At 38.8% G+C, this 22248-nt stretch overlaps 1 protein-coding gene across 4 annotated transcripts in view; it reads left to right on the forward strand.

Annotated features, from left to right (window-relative positions):
* The window catches only part of BNC2 (basonuclin zinc finger protein 2), a 427648-nt gene that overhangs the window by 268657 nt on the left and 136743 nt on the right, over positions 1-22248 (forward strand). For all 4 annotated transcript variants that reach the window (XM_089913202.1, XM_089913203.1, XM_022573773.2 and 1 more), the window contains one exon: positions 2217-2319. In XM_089913202.1, the coding sequence (XP_089769328.1) occupies positions 2217-2319 (103 nt within the window). The remainder of the gene's footprint in view (positions 1-2216; positions 2320-22248) is intronic.

Consider the following 22248-nt stretch of genomic DNA (forward strand, 5'->3'; position numbering starts at 1 on the left):
TAAAGCAAATCTAGAGTCTCTTAATTTGTTTTGTCCTGAATATAGCTATAATTAAAATCGATGAAAGTATGTTTTAAACACAATGTGAAGTGAGGCTATTTTTGTTAAATAACTGTCGAATCAAAATGATCAAATCAGTGATTTAAAATATGTATGTTTTTTGTGCTGGAGTTAACATGTAGTCCTTGAGAGAGAGTCATTGTTAGTTTTGATCATTCCTTAGTTTGGTAAAGCAGAGGCGACTTTTTTTTCCTTAGTGTTTATGAAAGATTGTTATCGCACTTCAGATTATATAAATATTTTAATGTCAATGTGGTTGCTGCATCTGAATTTATAATTGGATAGTTTGTAAGGTGCCTTGTTTTTAGTAGAAACACTGCCCTCTAAACTGTTGTTGTTTTGTTTTGTGTTACCATAGTACAATCAAATTGTGAGTTCATTAATGAACACGCCATTTAAAGAAGCTCTTTCTAACCTGGAATGTTCTGACGTATTGCTCAGTCAGTTAAACTATTGAAGTTGACACAAGAAATTTGGGGAGAAACATTTCCCCTTCTAACCTTCAACTACATATATTATTCTTGCGTAGTCAGCATTTCCTTTGCTGCCCCTATTTCTTACTACTATTTCCTTTCATCACTAATACATACAGCAAAGTTTTACAACCTCCTAATGTGTAACTGGACTATTGACAGTGGAAGAAAGGCCCTGAAATATCAGGCAGATGATACACCTGAGTGTTTTTCTTGCAGTAATAGAGGAGCAAACTAGGGTTGGAGGTGAAACAAGAGAGGAGTCTAGGCAAGGACTCTGTTGGAAACTGAACAGGGACCTATAGATTTGATGTTCATTGACAAAAGAGAAATATTTTAAACTTGCCTGATCTAAAGCGTGGGGAGCAGTCAAAGCCCATTCAGTCTTACTCTCTGTAAATGGAGTGTGTCCCAACCATGTTAACAATGTCTAAAATACTGTCTGTTACAAATGAGACGGTTTATATAAAAATCCAGCTGGTTCCAGGAACATGAACGTCTGGAGCTGTGTAAGTGAGAGTAGCTTTCAGGCCCAGCACTGCAGTTTCAGGTAGCCCTGTACCTCTCCCCCACCCCACCCCCCAAATCAGTAATTATTGATTGCATCTACAGCTGTAGAGAGGTCTTTTCCTGGCAGTTCAGGTAGTTACAGTAGATGGTTGATCTGTGAATGATGGGACTAAATCCCTTCTGTCTTCAGAGCTGCCATGCAAGTTAGAACTAAATGTATGAGATAAATTTATTAACTGTAGTCTAGGAGCATAGGTTGGCTTTAGCACTGTTCTTAAGCATAGGTTCTTAATCTATCAAAAGTTACACTTCATTAATGCTAATTTTCTGTGGATTCGCTTTATAATGTAAACCGGGGAGATGATTTTTTAAAGTGCTTGTAAAGAAATGAAAGGTTTTTGAGTGTGTCTTTCAGTTTTCTAAGATATAGGTGAGTTGTTCCAAGTATCAAATGTTCACATAAATGTCTTTTCCTGTTCTACATCTGATCTAAAAACAAATGTAAACTTAATCTCTTACATCATCATTAAAAAAAAATGGGGGTTGTTTTGCATTTTTCAAAATAGGAATGAAAATGGACTTGATATATCAAGGGGGGAGCAAACAAGGAATTGGAAAGTGACAAATGATGCCAGGTCTTATTGGGCCAACAGGAATGTCTTTCAAAATGTGTCTGAAAGATTAATAAAACATTTAAATGAAACACTGCAGAAGAAAAGTAATATTCTAATAATATTACTTGTATATCATGTTTTACTTGGAACAACATTTCGTTTGAACATTATTGTATGAGAGTGTATATTTTTTGCACTGTTGCCAGGTGGATGAATTTAAATGTGCCTATTTGGTAGCAGCAATATTTTTTCTCTTTCGGGTCCCTGGTGTTTCAGATCCAGCATCTTGTAGAGTATGTAATCCTTTACTCTTATACTACTCGGTCTATGCTTCTAATTTAAAGCTCACCTATGAATGGCATGAAACATTCTATTAGTGAATCAGTGTTGTTTTCTAATATGTTTTGGTAAGAGATTTTGATGGTTTCAAAATTTATTTTTAAAACTCTCCGGGCCCCTAAAGCCGTTAAAAATGGGAAGTGGGTGTTATTATTAAAATGGTGAAGAAATATGGTACCTTTGAACAGATGCTGATCTCTTTTCCTCCTCTCCTTTGCAGGCCATCCGCTGCACACTGGTGAACTGCACGTGTGAATGTTTCCAGCCGGGGAAGATTAACCTGAGGACTTGCGATCAGTGTAAACATGGCTGGGTGGCACATGGTGAGGAAAATCTGGACTTTTCTTCCCATTCTTGTTATGTTCGTGTGAGCGTGCCTTAATTTTTTTTTTTTTAGAGCTGTCACTGGCCTAGAGAAGAGAGGCGTCAGCTGTGCTCCAAGTGTTAGTTCCCGTGCAGCCTGCAGCTCCCAAATTGCATATTCTCGGCTCCAAGAAGTAAGGCCAGGCGGGCAGCTCTCAGCAGCAGGGCGAGATGTTTATAGGACAGTTGGGTTCTGAGTGAACATAGCAGCAGCCAGCAAGCACCAGGCCCGATGGAAACTCAAACATACCACAGTTGGCCTTTCAGGGCCTGGACCTCAGAGGGGAGCTGGCAAGTCCTCTTTGCTTGAGGAGAACTCCTCCATGACTGCTCAGCCTTGTCATCTGCGTTCGGGGCAGAGTTTATCCTCCCAGATGTTAAATTTTGTATGGTCTAAGGTGGGTGAGAGAGTGAACGGGAACATTATTTGGCTGGTATCTGAAAAAAAATAATCCGTAAATACCGTCTTTCAGCGTGCCCGGGGATTGGAGGAGGCTGGCCCTGGTGGAGGGTGAGCTCTGCATAGGTGTGTGTTTGGGGCGAGGGTGACCGGGGGCCGAGGCGGGAAGGGTGGAGGCTCTTTGCCAGATGCGCAGAGCTGTCCCATCCGTGGGCCTCGACCGAGCATTTAACGTGTTCTTCTGTCTGGTTTATGTTTTTTACGTTGAGGCGAAAGGAGACTTGCAAATAAGCAGGGACTTTACATTAGTTTTCTTCACTTCCTAGGCTGTATAATTTTAAAAGATAGGTAATGTTTATAGAAGAAATCCTGGCTTGAGATTTTATTGACAGCCTGGGGGAGTGGCTCTTAAGTGGACATATTCTTCATTCCCAAGCAGTGCCAAATATCCAGTGGGTTGTATTTTTTTAAATGTCATGTTATTCTAGCAAGATCTGAGGGAACGACACCGGACCATGCCTTGAGATGCATTTCATTTATCATGTGTCTTGCTTGTTGGGGCATGTATGTTGGTGTTATGGGGCCATTTCAGCCCTGTTTCTGTGAGGGAGAGAGAAGAGGTATATCGGGCAGTATGGGGGGAGCACACTGGAAGGCGTGTGCCTGAGACACAGAGCCACAATCCTCCAGTGCCTCCAGGGATGGAACTTGTTCCTGCTTTATTAACAAGGCCAAAATCTGTAACAACTCCCAGTCCAGTTTTGAACCACACTTGAGCTGCTGTTGCTTTTGTGGTCTGTGCAAGTGACTGCGTTCGATGACTTTTTCTCCCTTCCTACATGAGTTTGCTAGGGCTGCCATAACAAAATGCCACCGACTGGGCGGCTTAAACATCAGAAATTTATGTTCTCATGGTTCTGAAGGGCCGGAAGTCCCATATCGGGGTGGTTTCATTCTGAGGCCTGTCTTACTGGCTTGCAGATGGCTGCCCTCTCGCTGTGTCCTCACATGATCTTTGCTCTGTGAGGCACACCCCTGGTGTCTCTGTGCACCCAGATTCCTCTTCTTATAAGGACACCAGTCAGATTGGATGAGGGGCCACCCTAAGGGCCTCATTTTAATCTAATCACCTCTTGAAGAAAGGCCCCCTCTCCAAATACAGTCACATTCTGAAGGACTGGGGATGAAGGCTTCAACAGATGAATTTGGGGGGGGGGGCAGAACACAATTCAGTTTATAACACTTCCCAAGTATCCTTCTTTCCCTCAGTAAGTATTGGCTCTGCCAGATAACAGCTTATGTCCCAAGCCCATCAAGGATCCTGGAGGCAGTGCTGGGTCAAATTCTGGCTCTACACCTTTGATGACATGTCGCTCAGCACCTCTGCATCTGAGCTTTCTTATCTGTAATAGAGGGTTAATGACATCCACCTTGTAAGATTATTGTGAGCATTGACGATAAACTATATGAAGCCTTTAAAATAAATTATACATGTTAAAAGCAACAAACTGGACAACACATGAGCAATAAGGGGGGTGGGGAGGGTCCAGTCATTAAACAAAGGACTTTTCATTCATTCCCTCTCATTTTTTCCAAAGCCGTCTTGTGTTACCATCACCTGTCTCCTGTGGTAGCCTTGTGAGTATAAAAGTTTACTGTGTCACCAGTTTATTTTCTCTAACTTCCACGTGCATATTACATTAGTAGTGTAATGGGGGGAAAAAGCAATATTTCTTCCTTCTTGAACAACATAAATTATCCCCAGCCAGTGGTTGTTTCTAAGATTTTCTGAGGGATGTGGTTTTCCCCTAAACTTGAATAAGGTATTTCTGTTACATCAGACTCGGCCTTTCCTACCGTGTCATTAGAAATTCTGTGTTTCTGGTATATTAATTGCGAAGTTTCTCAGATCTAACTTTTCCTCACCACTACTATCACCTTGACCTCTTTTCCCCCACAAGGGAGACATATCTGTATACAACTCAAAATATGTACACGCCGATATACAGATCTCACTCTTCCCCCGTTCAGTAGGACAAATATGACAGTGAGGGTCTGGCTCCTAGCTTTTGAGTTGGCAGTGGGATGAGAGCACCCACTCTTTTTGCCCTTAGCATTTCAACTAATTGCTTCACTCTCCCCCCCTGCACAGAAAACCCTGAAATCGTGTCTCCAGTTATTTCTGCTCAGAGCTGTGAGATACAGCAGTCTTCCTGGCTGCCTTACTCAGTACAATATCCTATGTGTGGGACAAGGAGAAAGTGACTTGTTTTTTCTACTGTGTGATTTTTCTGTGAAAGTAGATGGAACAGCAAGCAGTAAGACTACCAAAATACATCTCATGGAATCATTTCATCATAGCACTGAACACACTCCGCGTGTAATTGTACCATAAAAAATTAATATTTGCTGTTAAAAATAACTAAATGCCAAAATCAGGGTTTCTCTACAAAAAGATGAATTTTTAGAAATTTGTTGGCCTCTTTTGAATTAATGTCTTACTGTATCTTCTTTGTTATCAGCATCTTCAGTTTCTTCCTAAGATGTAGGATTTCATGGGTTATTATATATTTATTCATACACACACAGTCTCACACAGTCACTTCATAGCCTTATAGATTGCTTCTTAAATCTGCTTGAATTGTTGACATTAGTTGCTTTACAAAAATCTTAAGATGTTTTGAAAAGTGAAAAGGAGTAATTAATTCATCATACTGTAACACCTGAATTTTGCAATTACTCACTGGGCCTTCGTGCTGTTCACAAATTACTTCCTTGAAATCTTAGCACCATTGAGATAAAGAGGGGGGAACCCAAAAATGACTCCTTGATTACCAGCAGGTATTTCCCACTGAATTAATAAAGGATTTCCTGCTCTTTTTCCCCATTAAGGAATTTCAGCTCTTGCACTTTGAAAGCAGGGCTTTATTGAATTTAACATTATTTAAAACAAGCTCTTTGGGGATATAGGATGTCCATATCAACAGTGTATAATAACCTTGAGTTTCTAATTTTGTCATATTTCACAGTCTTCAGTTGAAGGACTCCAGCATACTGCCACTTAATTCACTTAACAACTGTATTTTTTTCCTTCCTCTGTTTGCATTGTCTTTTCTATGCTTTTCCTTCATTTGCCTAAAATTATCAGAGTGAGTCTTGAAAACATTAAAAAAAACCCACATTTCCTGCAAGTTTAATTTTTCTTGGTTCAACATTGCCAAAATAAGGTATCAGTGTAAGAGCAGTAATGGGCTTCTTTACTGGTGACATAAATGTTTGTGTCAGTAGAAATTCAGTAGGTGGCATTTTGACCCTTTCCCACCATACTAGGGTAGTAATTCTACTGTTCAGAGAATTGAAGCTTCAGCCAAAGATTTTACATAGCCTTACAAATTAGCAAATCTTACTAGTATACTGAGTTGTGGACAAGGAGGGGTGGGAGGAAGTGTACTTTGTAGCTACTCATCATTCTCCTCTGAGGAACCTGCTTCCAGTGAGAAGTATAGCTAATCGGACTCTCTTGCCTTTGTGATAAACTGGAGGTGGGGTGTAAAGGGCGAGGGCTACTGTACTAAACCATTTTTATTATTTGTTGTTTGCAAATTAGTTTTAATGTCTATAGTCTAGATGATGACTTTATTTCGAAACCAGTGAGATGAATAAAGTAGTACAAGTGTTAAAAAGTAAACTATATTCTAAATGATTTTCAGAAACATTTAATGATAATCCAGGCCAACTGGAAAATTACTGTTTAAAAAAAAAACATGATGGGATATGTTTGATTTGATAAGAGGTGGGCAGATTTTAGAAAAGTAATTTATTTAGAATTTTTTTCCTTGGCTAGCTCAGTAATTTTTACTTCTGACGAAGCCCACTTGTTAAAGCTCCTTTTTAAAAAAAAAAAAAATCCATTGTTTCTTGGGATGTCCAGTAAGCATTTGTCAAGGATAGAGGCTTGATGAATAAAAAATATATTATATAGGTTAATGAACCCCACGGTAGCTTTCTTGGTGCAAATTATTTTCTTTATAGAATACTTTGACTTTAAATACTTTATTTACTCAGCAAGCCAGCTGTTTTCCTGCCAGTGTTCAAACTATTCAGATTTCTTACATGTAAAATGAACAGGCTTGGCCTGTCATCTGGATCATCAATGAAGAGATATTTATTAAACATACATCATATGTAAAGTATTGTACCAGGTATGCTTTGGTTCTTCAATTCTGGGCCACAGGAAATGGTGAGCAGTATAAAGTTAATTTAGTGTCATCTACCAACCAGCTTTATGGTTTAATGTACTGTAAGACTTAATATTCATATAATCCATTAATTTCAAGCCTTTCTTTTTTGTAATTCACTGGAAGTAATTTTTCTCTTTTTTCTCGGCATCGTTGAATTTGAATTCCCAGCTCTTTACTTGCTATGTCTTATCAGAGCAGGGGTATTTATAGAGACACTCACCCGAATAGAAAACATAGGACATCCCGTTAAATTTGAATTTCAGGTAAACAGCGAATAATTTTCTAGTATAAACATGTACCTTGCAAATTTAGCTGAGTAGTCCTGTGTTTTTATGTGCTAAATCTGGCAAGCTTATACGTAAAAGAAAACCCTAGTTAGGCTTAATTTGCATAATTAAGTCCTAAATCAGGGCCATCGGTTCTGAGCATTCTGTAATCAAAAACCTTTTGATTATGTCCATCCTACATTTAGAATCACAAGATCGCAAATCTGTAAACTATTCTGTTTACAGATTCCTGAGATTCGTTGGCTGCTCGGTACTTTGTAAGGATTTAAGCAGGGTAGATCAAAACCAGTAATTTTTCATTTTATCCCATGAAAGGTCACATGTCTTTATTACTTGTCCCAGGCTGTGCTCTTCTTATGAATTGTCTGAACATCTGTGAAAGTAGTTTATCCCCAACTGGTAGTTCTGTAATATTCTCCCTGACCAGTCCAAGAGCCAGTGTAACTAAGTATACGCTTTCCTTTTCCATTCTCTTTTCTTTGCTAGTCTTCTCCTCTTCCCAACCCCGATAGAAGTCTATTATCAAAAGCAATAAAGCATGGCATTTCTCTGACATCATGCTCATTCTGAGTAACACAGCAACAGTTTCTATATGATCATTTGTAAATTTGTCAAGCGTAAGAGAGGAGGGTGAATAAAACGGCGTGTCCTCTGACAAAGGAAAATAATGCTCGCAGATATTAACCTGCAAGAAAGCCCTGCCTCCCTCTTACTGACCTGGAGACTGTCCTAACAAGAGTGAATTTTGCTTTGGGAGAGAATTGCTGCAGAGGGGTATTTAGGATTAGATGAAAAAAACGTAAGAAAGGTCCTAGCCGGAAACCTCAGCACAGGGAAATAAATGCAGGCTTTGACGTGGCAGAGTAAGAACCCGATCCTTTGGGAAGAGGTAGGTGGCCATGCTCCTAGGCCTTTTCTTAGAAACACGAGGATAGAAACCCCACAGTCCTCTTCCCCTGGTGCACTGGTTTGGAAAAGGTGGGAGTTAATGGAGTATCTGCTTAACAGAATGTGTCTTTCTAGAAGACTTAGTTCTTCCCAGTTGTGACACTGAAACCTGGCTCGCCTAGCTGCAGAATTCTCTTTTAGTCAGGGAAACCAACTTCTAGCTGCCTCCTGGCTCTGGGGGGGCCAGGAGGGTCCTGCTCTCTCCATGGACGAAGTCCTTGAACATCTCTCCACTTATTTTTATTTTAGAGAGCAAACACAAGGCCACTTTCCTGCCTGACACAAGAGCCTTCTTTGCTTGACCTGAGGGCACCGTGCCCTCTTCTGCTTCTCTCCCTTACTCCCTGATCACAGCTGATAAGCTTGAAAGGGAGGACATCCTCACAAACGTGACGGTTTGCTGCTTCATTCATGGTATTAACTATATTCTTACTGTGTCCCTGAGCTGCTTGTTTTGATTTGTTTCTCAGTCTGCCCACCTTTGGGACGGTGCTTTGAACTCCCTAAATTTTTTTTTTTTAAATCACCACACAAACAGTGCCTCCCCTTCAAAGTCCTGGGCTCTCTGCCTGTTAGCTCCTCAGATGTTGTTTTCTAGCTCCATCTTGTTCAGATGGAAACATACGGCGGATCTGGTAAATCCTGGCCTCCAAAGTGTACAGTGCCGGTCCCCTGCTAAGGACTTTCTAGGGAGGATCTTGAGATTGAAACCTAAAGAGCTGGAGCCCCAGGGTCTGAAGAAGCTTCAGGTACACAAATGGGAGGCGTGAGAGAAAAGGAGGTAAAAGTGCAGCTCTGTGTAGGTTCACATCCTGCCTCTACCACCTGCCATCAGTAGAACCTTGGCCAGGTTACATAACCTCTGTATTCTCATCTGTGAAATGTGGATAATGATAGTGCCTAGTTTGCAGGGTTCTTTCTGGCATTAAATGAGATAATCTACTTAATAAGTGTTAGTTGTTATTTCTAAATTCGTACAGAAGTAAAGCTTCAACCTTGAGAACATGACAGGCACGTTTTATTGTGGTTGAAACGGTTAAAAGTTGGGTGTGTTCAGGACAGTGGCCGAATCCCATCTCAGTCTCTAGTTAGTTAGCCCCAGTTCTTTTCTCTGTAAGCTCAAATAATAATAGGAATGTACCTGAATAGCACAGTGAAGTTTTGAGGAGGATTAGATGAAGGAGTGGACTGATTATTAATTATACTCTCTAGAGCCTCATGAATTTCTTCAGTGTCCGGTGCTGGAGTGAGGTCACCAGTTCCTTTGGCTGTGAGACCAGCTGTTCCTAGGGAGATCTTGTTTTCCCCAGCAAATCCAGTTTAGCTTCATACCTTCCATCTCCCCTAAAATGTCATGTGAGCCCATATTTGAATAGAAGTCCAAAACCCTTTTTCCCCGCAAAGTCACATTTTAAGAAGTGCACATCAGTTGAGATGACTTGTAGGATTGCTTATCTGTTGAAAATCCAAAACCCAGAAGTAAATGAATTTTAGACAGGGTGAAGGCTACTTGTGCCTATTTTCACACCTGTATTCTTGCATGTGAAGTGCTTTGATGGGCTAACCACTTTATCATTTTATTGCACTTTATCACATCATAAATTTTTATATCTTGCTAACGATCCTACAGGAAGCTTAATTGTTTATAAAGAACATCTTAGTTAACTGGAGTTCACCACGTTAAGCAGAACAGAAATTGAAGGGGTTATAAATGAAACATACTCAGTTCCTCTCATTTTAGTCAGGATGCTCTGTTCAGATAATGGGGAGATGCTGCTGGGTCAGAAGGACCCAGGATGCCTCGGCAGTACTCTCAACCATTCTTCCTCCTACTGTGTCATAGTGATGACTTCTTCTAAGTGTGGGTCCCCCATACCCCCCCCTCCACCCCTAACCCCCACATTTGAAGAGTAAAATCGCTGGATGAGATGCCTGTGGTATTTCAGAGAAATTCTGACTTGTATTCTGGGAGGCATAAAACGTTGTCTGTGCAACTCATTCCTTACCAGGTGTTGCCTTCTGGGAGGGTAGAAGTTTGTAACTCTTTCAGAAGCTTGAGTTAATCTGTTCTGAATGAGCAGATAGCTAAAGCGTTGTATAGGAAATATTTAAAGCAGTTACTGCCACAACTGTATAGACTTGTAAGCAATACCTGTTACGGGGCCCAGTAGTAAGGTCCCTCTCTCCTTAGAGCTGTTCCTTGATACGTAGGGAAATCCCTCCTTTGGCCTCTAGGTCTCCCAGCTTGGTTGTATGGTCAGGTGATCCTACAAAAGCAAGTGCAGACCCAATTAATTGAAAGGACAGCCTTGCTGGGCCTTAAGTTCAATTGGCCACAGAATGCAAAGGCAACTGTAAACCAGGCTTTCCAAAAAGGAAGCCACCATTTTGGATCTGAGCACTTGAGATGTGGTTAGTCCCAATTGAGATAAGTTGTAAGTGTAAAGTGTACACTGAAATTTAGAAATGTAATCTTAAAAAAAAAAAAGAATGTAAAATAGCTCATTGAGAATCATTTTTATATTGTCTACATATTGGTAAAATTTTTATGTATTGGGTTAGATAAAATATATTTTTTAAAATTAGTTTCTTTGTTCATTTTTTGCTTTTGAAATGAGATTAGAGAAATTTAAAATTATGTATGTGACTTGAATTATATTTCTATTAGGCATGGCTATTCTAGGTCCTTGGTGTGAGATAAATGTATTTGGAGGACCGAAGCTTAGGTTAAACTGGTTTGCTGGTAGAGTAGTTAAAACTGGTATGAGAATCCTAGAATCCCAAATTCTGGCTCCTGTCCTTTCACTCAGTCCTTCGTGCTTTCACAGCTGCTGCGCTATTGATCATGTCTGCTCTTTCCTCTGCCCTGGTCATCAGGGAAGCTGGACCTGTTCGCCCCCAGGAGCAATTAAGTATTACCTTCTGTGTACTCTCAGAATACTTCACTGAGACCAGAAGGGTAGTTTCTGTAATACTGATCCCTCCACTAGCTTGGGACCTCAGGAAAAGCACTTCTTCATCTCTGGGTGCTTATACCCATTGTAGCATCTCCCACCTGAGAGAACACATGGAACAAAGGCTTATGGGAACCTCCTACGTGTATCTAAAAGTCTCTGATTCCTAACTGCCAGTTTCTTTTCCAGCAGCCTCTTCCCATTTTAAGTAGTAAACATAGCCTGCAACCCCCTGCCTTTAGTCCTGTTTCTGCATTTCTCTTTTTCAGCCCTCACTCTTTTTTCATCTCTGCTGTTTCCCCCTGTGTCTTCGGACAAAACAAGCGAAAGGTAGGTGGAAGGTTTTAATAGCCTAACCAACCAAGAAGTAAACTTTAGAGAAGTTAAATTTGTTTGATCATTAACAGATGTTTGCATTTTTGTTTTATTCAGAAGATGTGGTCTTGAGTGAAGTATTTTTCACTTCTATTTAGTAGTTCTTCAGTACTCCTTTGCCTGCAAAAATCTGAGGGTAAGAAATTCCCCCCTCCCCCCTTTTGGCTATTCATGTTTTCCACTATCAGTAAAAATTTAAAAACAAATCAGCCTCTCACATAAAAGAAAACACCTGTTTGGCATGGAGAAATTGGCCAGGGAAGTCTTTTTCCTGACAGGCCAAAAGCGACCATCACAGGGCCCCTTATAAAAAAAAAAAAAAAAAAAAAAAGTCATTTTTTTTCTTTATTTCATGTGAGCATTGGCAGAAACTCTGACAAGCAGTTCTTCATATTTTATTATGTTCTTGTCTGCAGAATCTCTGTCAGGCAAAAACCTTGTCAGCGGAAAACCTGTCGTAGGATCAGAGGAGACAAAAACAGGTGTCACATAGGCAGTCAAAACTGAAGGAAAAAAGAGATTAGGCTAAAGAGAGAAAGGCAGACAATTACATTAATGCCATTGCTTTTATCTTATAGATGTGTGTTATTATCTCGGGGTGCTGAGTGCGCAATTGCCTCAAAGAAAAGTAGACAGGAGACAAGGGGAAACTTGATAGTTATTAGCTGAAGAGGCAGTGTGTCAAAGCTGGATGGGGTTCAAAGTTTTGCAAAGGAAAAAAACTGCAGGCAGCCAGCAATGGCTGTGTGGTTCTGCTTTCGGCTACATGAACCTAGTAGCAATCTAACATTTCGACTTGGAAACAGATCATAGAGAGAAAAATTAATGAAAGATCTCATTTGGAGGTTTTGGGGGTAGCATTTATCCTATAGACCATGCAACTGAATCATAATAGTTTCTCTCATAAAATCTTGCCTCAGTGTGAGACACGAAGACAGGCATTTGTCAGTTCAGCTGTGTTGTTTGGATATGTTTAAAACACCTATTATCAACACACTTTTAATTTAAAAAAGCTATTAAGAAACGCTTTTACTAAGTGTGAACATCTGCACGTGCAAGCTGTAAATTAGGAGATCACATATGTGTGCCTCAGTCAGAGACTAAATGAACTTGGCAAGGGTTTTCTATTACTGGTTTTTAAGTACAGTAAAATATCTACAGGAACAATTTCTACATTTTAAAATTTGGATTTTTTTTGTGTGTGTGCCTGTTGGTCCTGATTAATAAAACTTGTCCTCTAATCAGAAATTAGGGTAATTACCATTATCAAATTGGGTAACCAGGATTCACAGAGCTAACCAGTATCTGCCCCCTCTTTGTTTACATCATTCAGGAGACTTCTTTTCTTAAAGTTTTGAGCTTTATGAAATACTTGTGATGGTATATAATAGTTTCATTTTGGAAATGGCTTAAACTCTGAGAGCCGTTTAGCCTTGTTGATAGCTTTTAGGTGTCAAAAGAACCAACTAGTAGAGAACGGGATGGTAACTTTAAGGCTTTCCTCTCTGCTCAATTGTACATCGATCATGTTAATGGAAAAATCGGCAAGCATTGCTCTAGTCCCTAACATTTTCTGATCATGCATTTAAAACTTGGTCAGTTTAGACTTTTCCTGAGACTGCCTTCTTAGCCCTTTTTTTATGAGCAGATCTTTATATAGAGGTCTTTTATCCCACCAGTCATAGATGCAAAGCAGTTTGATACTTGATATATGCCTTAAGCCAATCCAGCAATACAGAAGAAAACACGCATCAGTGTCAAAAGTATGTGTGATAGCCCAGAGTTTTAAGGGATTACAGTGGGAGAAAAAGATTGATTATAGATTTAGAATGAAATTTCAGGCTGACTTAGTGGGAGAGAGAAGGAAAAATACTTGTGTGACACAAAGGTGACGTTCATTAAAAAAAAAAAAAAAAAAAAGACCGAATATAATCATGTCTTTCTTTTAGGTATTTCCTACCAGCTGCTGGCTTTTTGTATCAGCTCTCTCTCTCAGTTTTGAAATACTTCTTCACTACATGTGAAAGAGTTTAAAGCACATGTTCTATCAAAAATAAATATGCCTTGCATTTATAATGTCTCCATAGTGAAATTCTGATACAGATATATGCTACTTAAAGAAAATTAAGTCTTTAAAGTTAATAAATTGGGAGTAGGGTGATTATTCTCTTACAGAAGAATTCATTTTCTGTTTGTTGAATACTTGTTCCGTTCAAGTAGCAAATTTCAGTAGTTACTTTTAAAGGGGGTATATTTTGTAGTCAGTGTGCATTTAATTCATTGATCTGTGAATTATATAAAGCAAGGTTTGTGTAGTCAACTTTCAGCTCACCTTGGTGACTAGAGATTGGATAGAACAGCAGCAGGAATAATAATAATCCCCAAACCTGGTTTCAGCAAGTAGATTCGGTTAGTCAGTCTCTTCTTAGACTTACTGTCAAGTTTGCAGATTGCATTTGCTCTTTCCCCTTACCACCTTCTGATGGAGATGCATATGAGGAGAGACATGCCCCCAAAAGTGGGCCATGGAAGGAAAAGGAAGGAGGAAGAGAAGCAAAACCAAGGATCTGTTTAATCTCCTTGCCAGGAGAGTGAGCTTCTGAATAACCCAGTGTTGACAGTCTACTTTTACGTGTGCCTCCGTCAGACTTTAATGATTTCCAAAGTCTGTTGTGAGGACTTTATTATGCATAAGGCCACAGGGGGGAAATGCCAGTCAGTTTGAAATATTACCTAGATAGTCTCAAGTGGAGCTCAAATTCTACCCTCGACTAATTGTCGGTGTGTGTGTGCATATCCATACACACTCAAAGCTGCATGTCAGCCAGGGAACAATTAAAATCCGTAAGACAGTGGGAGCTCATTGGAGCTCCTACTGTCCCCCTTTCCTCCCTACAGTGTAGGATCACATTCCTAACGGACCATAAGAGTATTCATATACCTATCCCTCATGTATTAAGGCACAAGAAAAAAATCGGGCATCATTCACATAAGGCATATAAGATATAGTAACGTAATCAGGGTTTTTGGAGGCGTGGCAGAGGTGGTGTTGTTGTTGTTGTCGTTGCTGTTTTTTTTTTTTTTTTTTTTTTTTTTGACTTAAAAACACTGACACACTATTTGTTCAAGAAGAAAAATAAGCCCTTCACACAGAAGGGCTGACAGATTTTATCACCAGGCTTGGGGATCAACTCTTTCAGCTACGTATCATTCCTTTTCTTCTTTCCTTAAAAAAAAAATTCTAAAAGCAAGCCGTCTTTCTCTTTGGTATTAAGTATCCTAATTAATTCAGCCTTGACAGTTCCAGTTAGAAAGTTATGACTTAAATGGAGCATGAGTTATTTTATACTTAATTTGCTCCCAGTTACACAGTTCTCTCCCCCCAAAAGTAGTGAATACAATGTGCAGATCTAAATATTACTTCAAGTCGTAAGGACTTTTTCTCTTAGTAACAACAATGGTCCACCTTCCTGATCGATCACCTGATTCACTAAAAAGTTTTTTAATATGTCATCATTGCCATTTATTAATGTTCTTCCCCAGTGCTACGGCTTTTATTGGGAACTGGCTTACAACCTATGGGTGGGTTAAGGCTTTGCCCTGTGCCTTGATGCTCTTGGCCTAGTAAGAGAGCTGAGTCTTATAATGGGAAAGGATTGATGTTTTAATGATTCCAAAGGGCCCCTTTATGATGAAATTCTAAATATGCAAAATCCCATTAAACCTGTAGAAGTTCATGGGCTAGCTACCTTGAAATGACATATCATTATATTGGGCATAGTGTGCATATTATAAAGTATCGTATAATTGGAAATGATTGGTCATATTAGCAAGAATGAAGAGCCACCCACCCTTATAAATTCAGAGGTTATGGTCTGGGTACTTGAAGTAGGAAAGGGAACAATATTCTGAATTATAAGTAATCAAAACTTAAAAATCTGCCCCCAGAAATTGCCCTAATAAAATTCTGTCACTAACAACTGTTTTTATTTGACTCTTCAAGTAATCGTGGAAAGAATTCCATAAAACAACATTTAAAGACACATTGAAATGTTAACCTCTTAGAAATTAAAATAGTATTCTAGGACTCACAGCTCCTAAAAGCTGACCACTTGATGCTATTATAATTTGGAATCCTAAGGGGAGTTGGGGCAAGAGACTGTAGTTCTTGAAACAATTAGCTTTGCAATTTAAGGCTCACTTGGCTTTCTCCCAAAATGAAAGAATAAGACTTCTTTAATTTTTTTTTTATTTCTAAAATTGCTTCAAATTAGCATTTAAAAATTTAAAAATATCCAGGACAGGACTGGAAATTAGTGAAATAAAAGGCTTCCTTTTAGACCGTTTTCATACAAATTTTTAATTGTTTTACTCTGCGAAGTAGGTGGCTTTGAAAAATCGTTCCATTTGGCTCACTTTTTATTTTATTGAATGGCTATAAGCTTCACACCGCCATGCCTGAACAACTATTCGATGGAATCCACTGGACATCAGGGCCCTGAAGTATTTGAGCGTATTCCTGTGAAAACCACCTAAGTCACTTGAATTTGGCTTTTAAAGAAAGTTATGTTTAAAAAAAGTTGTGGAAAACTAAGAACTATAAACTATCACTGAGAGCCAATTTTCTAGGATCGGTGAAAAGCACTTTTATACTCCTACATTAAGAAAAAAATGTATCTGAATATGGTCTTATTTCTGTGACCTTCACAGAAAATATTGGAAGTGAAGTCTGTAGAATTACAGGTTTACATTTATTTTAATTTATTTGAAGGTTTGGGGAGTAATTCCTGTTATTAAAAATCAAAATAAAAAAATAGTTATTCACATTTCATTTAATAGATGCAAGTTCTTTTATAACCACCCCTCACACACTGCCGGTACTATTTAATACATTTGAAAACTGAATTTTATAAAGGACATTACTTTGTTCTTTAAGTTAGCAACGTAGTTAAAAGTATATATTCATATTTATTCCATATTTTGCATTACATTTTATACTTATTTTACATTTACGTTACACACTTACATTAATGAAGCACAGAAATTCCGGCTCTTGTCCTTATGGTGATTCTGTTCCTGACAGAAATGAGTTTTCTTCATACTGACTTGTGTGTCTTTTTTGGGTCTTGTGGCCTAGCCACCACTTTCCTTTGAAAAACTATAGATCCTATCAAAGTGTTTATTGAAATTATATCCAGGCTTCAATTTCTCCTTTGTTTTATAGCCTGAAAATTACCAGTTTAAACTTCTGTTTCTGGCATTGTAAAGAAATCCAGGTAAATTATGTTCCCTCAGTAACCTAATTCACAGTGTAAGAAGCTCTTATTGTATGATTTTTTTTTCTTTTTCTAACTAGTGTCCATATTGTACAGTTAAACCCTTTTCTTTTTCCCAAGAAAATTCTGCATACTAAAAAAGAGGTTAATTTGTCTGTTTGCTTTTTTTCTTTCCTCCAGACCTTTTACAAAAGAAAAATAATCTTTTCTTTGTAGATGCTCTTCTTACCTTATTGTGTTGACTGCTCTCTGACCCCTTTCCAGAGTCTATACACTTGTCCCTTGGTATCCAAGGAATTTGGTTCCAGGACCCGCACGGATATCAAAATCCATGGATGCTCAAGTCTCTTATATAAAAACGCTGTAGTATTTGCATATAACCTATGCATATCCTCCCAAATCCACCATATACGTTCATCATCTCTAGATTACTTATAATACCTAATACAATGTCAATGCTATGTAAGTAGTTGTAGGACATGGCAAATTCAAGTTTTGCTTTTTTGGAACTTTATGGAATTTCTTGTTTGTGAATATTTTCCATCCACGGTTGGTTGAGTCCATGGATCAGTACCCATGGATATGGAGGAAGACTGGCTCTACTATACCTTTTCCTATAGCTAGGAGACCATAGATCTAGCACATGGATCACAAACTTAGTGATCTGAACTATGATTCTCATCATGTCTGTTCATTATGATGTGGCCTCTGCACCCTGGTATTAAGCTTGTTTTCTTTAATACCACTAGATCTCATACTGCTTTTACCTAGAAATCCATTGGATGCCCCCAAATAGTGCTTGAAGTGGTAGGAAAGGGAATAAATTATGCAACTTTAGTTAATTTCTGCTCAGCTAGCAGCCCCATCCCACTTCCTAAACTGCTCTAGTTACCTACCCCCACTGTTGTCTAGAGTGTAAAGAGCAGAGGGGAGGGCTGAGAATGAGACGTGACTGAAATTAAGAATTGGGTGGCACAGTGGAATCGAATCCTGTCTTTGCACACTAGCTGTGTCCATCCACTCAACAATATGAGAGCCGAACACCCTTGATTGATTATGTTTCAGATATGGTTGCTGAAGCTCTTATGATAAAATAGGCACGGAAGCGACCCAGTAAATGGGCAACGTGTAGTTGGTATGTGCATGATTGGCTCACTTTAAGTGCTATCATTGTTGAGACAGTTTGCTCTTAGATGAGGGGACCTCTCCAAGTTTTATAGAAAAGGAAAACAGAACTTGTATGGAAGCTGGAAGAAAAGGGTAGTTAAAAAGGTAAAGAAAGAAAGAGGAAAGGCCCTTAATGAACAGCATTGAAAAATTGAAAATTTGAAAAATGTAGCTCAGCAGTTGGAACCCTGCTTGTCTCTCCAGCCTCATAATGTGCTACTCTCCCTTGTTCACGTCCTAGCAGAAATGGCTTTGCCTGGAACGCCCCATCCCTAGCCCTGTTTAAATTATGTTCTCATGTCACATACCCAGTTTGTAATACTGTGTGTTAATGTGTATTTTTTTAAAGTCTGCTTTCCTCACTAGTTTTGTTAGAAAGGCAGTGGGCAGCTCACTTTTGTTGGAACAGAGAGCCATGTTAGAGGGTTATTAGGCTGGAAAGTAGTAAATCAGTCTTTCCAAGGTCTTCTGACCCAGGTTAAGAATTTGGGGGCTGGGAGGGTAGGGCTGGAGCATTACTGGAAACTTTTGAGCAGAAAAGAGACATATTCTAAGCAGCCTTTTGAGAATACTGACTTGAGAACTGACTCTGTTCTTTCTGTATTACACCAGAGAGAGCAGAGGCAGACCACACCACACCAGACCAGCCAGGAGTCGCTTGCAGTAGTGGACTTAGGAGGGTCTAAAAGCCTCTACTGAAGTGGTAGAAGTTAGGCCAGAGAGGAGGGTTAGATCCAGGGGAACTGCAGTGGAGACATTTACGGGGACTAGGTAGTCAGAGATAATTTTGAGTGTTCATGCTATATAAAGTTCAGTGAGAAAAACAACAACAAGATAGAAATTTGTAACTAGTGTGTGACCCTTAACTACATAAAATTATGGACTGAAGAAAAGTAGATGCAGCTACATCAACATGTAGACAATAGTGCCTTTGGTTGGTGGGATTATGTATGACTGTCTTCCGTTCGTTTTTCTTTTTCTCAAATTTATATTTTTTCAATGAGCATCTATGAGATATTCAGTCAAAAAAAATCACAACAAAAAAGATTTGATTTCAGGCATTTTGGCCTAGTTTCTTGGGTTTACCTTTCACAGCAGTAGGGGTCACAAGTACATGTTTGGAGTTGAGGGCACAGAGTTTGGGTAGAACTCAGCTTACAGGTTAGGGATGGCCGGTGTAGTATAGGTGTAGTTGGATTCCTAGAGGCAGATGATCACAGGTGGGCAGCTGGAGAGGCAGCTCCTCTGGAATCCTGATGGGTCCCCTGCATCTCAGTTGATTTCCCGTCCAAATCCTCCAAACCTGAAAATCTCAGTCATCCTGTAACCCTGACTCATCTTCACTCCAGGCATCTGTTTTCTTCCCCGTACTTGTTAGCTTGGTCTTGATTCTTTGTTCTCCTTTTCTTTCTCCTTGTACTAAGGTAGTGGTCTTCATGCTATTGTCTTGCCTGCCCCCAAAAGAATTTTGAAAACAAAGTTCCATCCTAACATTTTCATATGCTAAGCCACTTGCCAAGGTCATGCAGCAAGTTGGTGGCAGAGCTAGCATTTGAACCCTTGGAGTCTAGCCCCAGAAACTCTGTCCTTAATCTGGAGGATAACAAGCACTCTTGAAACACTGGGAACTTCAAATCATTGTTCTAAGTCATTATTTTTTCTCTTAACTCTTGTTTCCAGTTCACTGTCCCCAAATAACATTACCACAAATGAAATCATATGTTCACTGCAAAGTCTTTTATCATTCATGTCTGCAAGGAAAATTAAGAAAATAAGATAATATATCCATAAATGGAAATTTTATTGTTTAATTTTGATCAAGAAGAATAAGATCAAAGCAATATAAATATTACATATTTTCATAATTTATTAAACATAAAGTAGATTTTTGTCAGAAATGCATCTGTCAATAAAATGGATAGGGCAATAAATTTTTTTCTTCCTAGATTAGTTCATGTATCAATAAATGAATAGTACTTATTGTAAGAAAGAGGAAAGGTACACTATCGGTTCCTTCCCCATTTTTGCAGATCTAAGCGCTCAGACACCTGTTCACATGAATACGTGGGACTAGGAACTTTATCACATTGTCATTCGGTTCTTAGAAATCATTTCAGATTATGTGCCAACAATTACACAGTGATCAGTTAGTTTCTCTTTGTTTCATCCACCTTATTACCCAGATGTTGTTAGAGTCATTTACTTTCTCAATTTCTGGAGAAAGACATTAACAAGACATAGCAAATGCCAATTTATAAACTTAGCTGTTAGTCTTTCACTTAGCGGCATATCATTTATTCTTGTATACACCAAAAAGACCGAGAAAATTAAAATACTGTGTTAGTTATTCAGATGACTTCTGCAATATATCTTTTTTTTAAGGTGATAACTTTTATTACTGCATATTTAGCTTTCTTAATTGATGAAAATTTCCACCAGTGCTCATGGCCAAATCAGGCTGAATTATCATTGGGAAAAGAAATGAACTCACATTTCAATACAAATGAATGTATTAATATGCATTTTGAGAAAAGTTGTAAATAATAAATTATGAACTGCAATTCATAGGATAGTTTGCTAAAACAGTCTAGAATAAAATGTGGAGCTAATAAAATTAATAAGTGTACAATAGAAATGCTATTTCACATTACTTAATTAGTAATGATGCACTATGATGTATAACTTAAGATTTTTATGAAATGAGGAGTATGTTAAAAGTCAGGGTATTACTTTAATAATGATTTGTGTATCACAATCTGCTGTTGGACTTTAGGAACAAAGTAGATAAGAGCCATATTTTATAAAAACATGGTCAAACTTTTAATGTGTTTAATGAAAGAAGTTATATACTGCTAAAAATTAAGTGCTTTGGCATTTAGGTCATAATTTAATTTTATTTCTGTTAACAGGATGTAGACATATTCAAAACTTTATAAGATGAAAATGATTAATCATAACAAATATTTTGATAGTATTTGATTAAATGGGTAGTAACTACCTTATTAAATGATAAACATTGTTTCTGAATTTCTGTAAAATTCCTATCCACAGGTTTTATTCAGTGCATCTTCCAAATTTCATAGGTCTGGGAAAATATTCAAACTGAATTTAAAAGAGTGGGCATCACATGTGCTCGGGGGCTTTTTGTCCCAGGTGATGACACCTCCTGGGGATGAGTGTCAGGAATAATTGAAAAGAATGGAGGGAAAAGCCATTTTCAGCATTAGACACTTTTGCTTTGCGCTCACAGGATACTTCCTAAAAAGTGATACCTTATTAAATAGGAATGCAAGAGGTGAGTGCATGACTGTTGCCCATTTTACATAATGTCTGAATTCTGAATGCTCCAGCATAGACCCGAATATCAGGTTCTAGCTACCCTTTACTTGTATATGCATGATCAGGGGAAGAGGGCCCTTTTCCAGGTTCTTGGTGTTTTTATTAATCCTTAAACAAGGCTTCATAAAGCGATTCAAACTGGCCACTATTTTGACCCCCAGGAGAGCTTTACACCCTACGCCAGTGCGCTGTATAAGTCAAGTCAGAGTTATGCCTTTATTTGGTAAAGGAAAGAAGGGTATAGTTTTCACAGGAGGATTGGGGATGGATAATCTGCATGAACAGGCGGGCCTGTTCTCAGGGGGATCAGTTTTAGGAAAGAGTAAATATGGGATTACAGGATCTGGAAATTGAGTCCCCATGTCTGCGTATCTCTGAAAGGCCCGTGCATACCCCAGGTTTAGGCAGATCATCATTTGAAGTCCACTGAGTCAGGGCATCTCCCAGTGGAGTATTGCAAACATTTTCTACCCTGTTCACTTAACTCGTAAGTTATCCTGCCCTCTAACTCATCTCTGTGGTTTTCAGTGGCATGTATTGTAGGCGTGTATGTCAGCATCACCTGTGGTAATTTTTCACCCGAACCATGACCATCTCCCTCTCGACCCTTCTTCCTTAGGGATTGTGGCTCTGTGGCCATGTGTCCCCAGCTGACACCTATTGCTTTAAATAAACTTCTGGACTCTCGTCAGAGTTTTACATCTAAAATTATAAGTCATTTTCATCTTATAAAATGTTTAATATTTTCTATATCCTATTAACCAGAAATAAAATTATATTATAACCTTTCCACAGGTTTTGGCCTGCAGTGTTAAGGTTTCTTACAGACTGCCCATCTGACTTTTCTGTATTTATCTTCAACTCTTTTGCTGCAAGCCAGACACATTCTTTGGATATTCAGT

This window comes from Delphinapterus leucas, chromosome 6 (assembly GCF_059928025.1).
Source record: "Delphinapterus leucas isolate spDelLeu-1000000601 "Yukka" chromosome 6, BTC_Dleu_Yukka2, whole genome shotgun sequence".
NCBI classification, from domain to species: domain Eukaryota; kingdom Metazoa; phylum Chordata; class Mammalia; order Artiodactyla; family Monodontidae; genus Delphinapterus; species Delphinapterus leucas.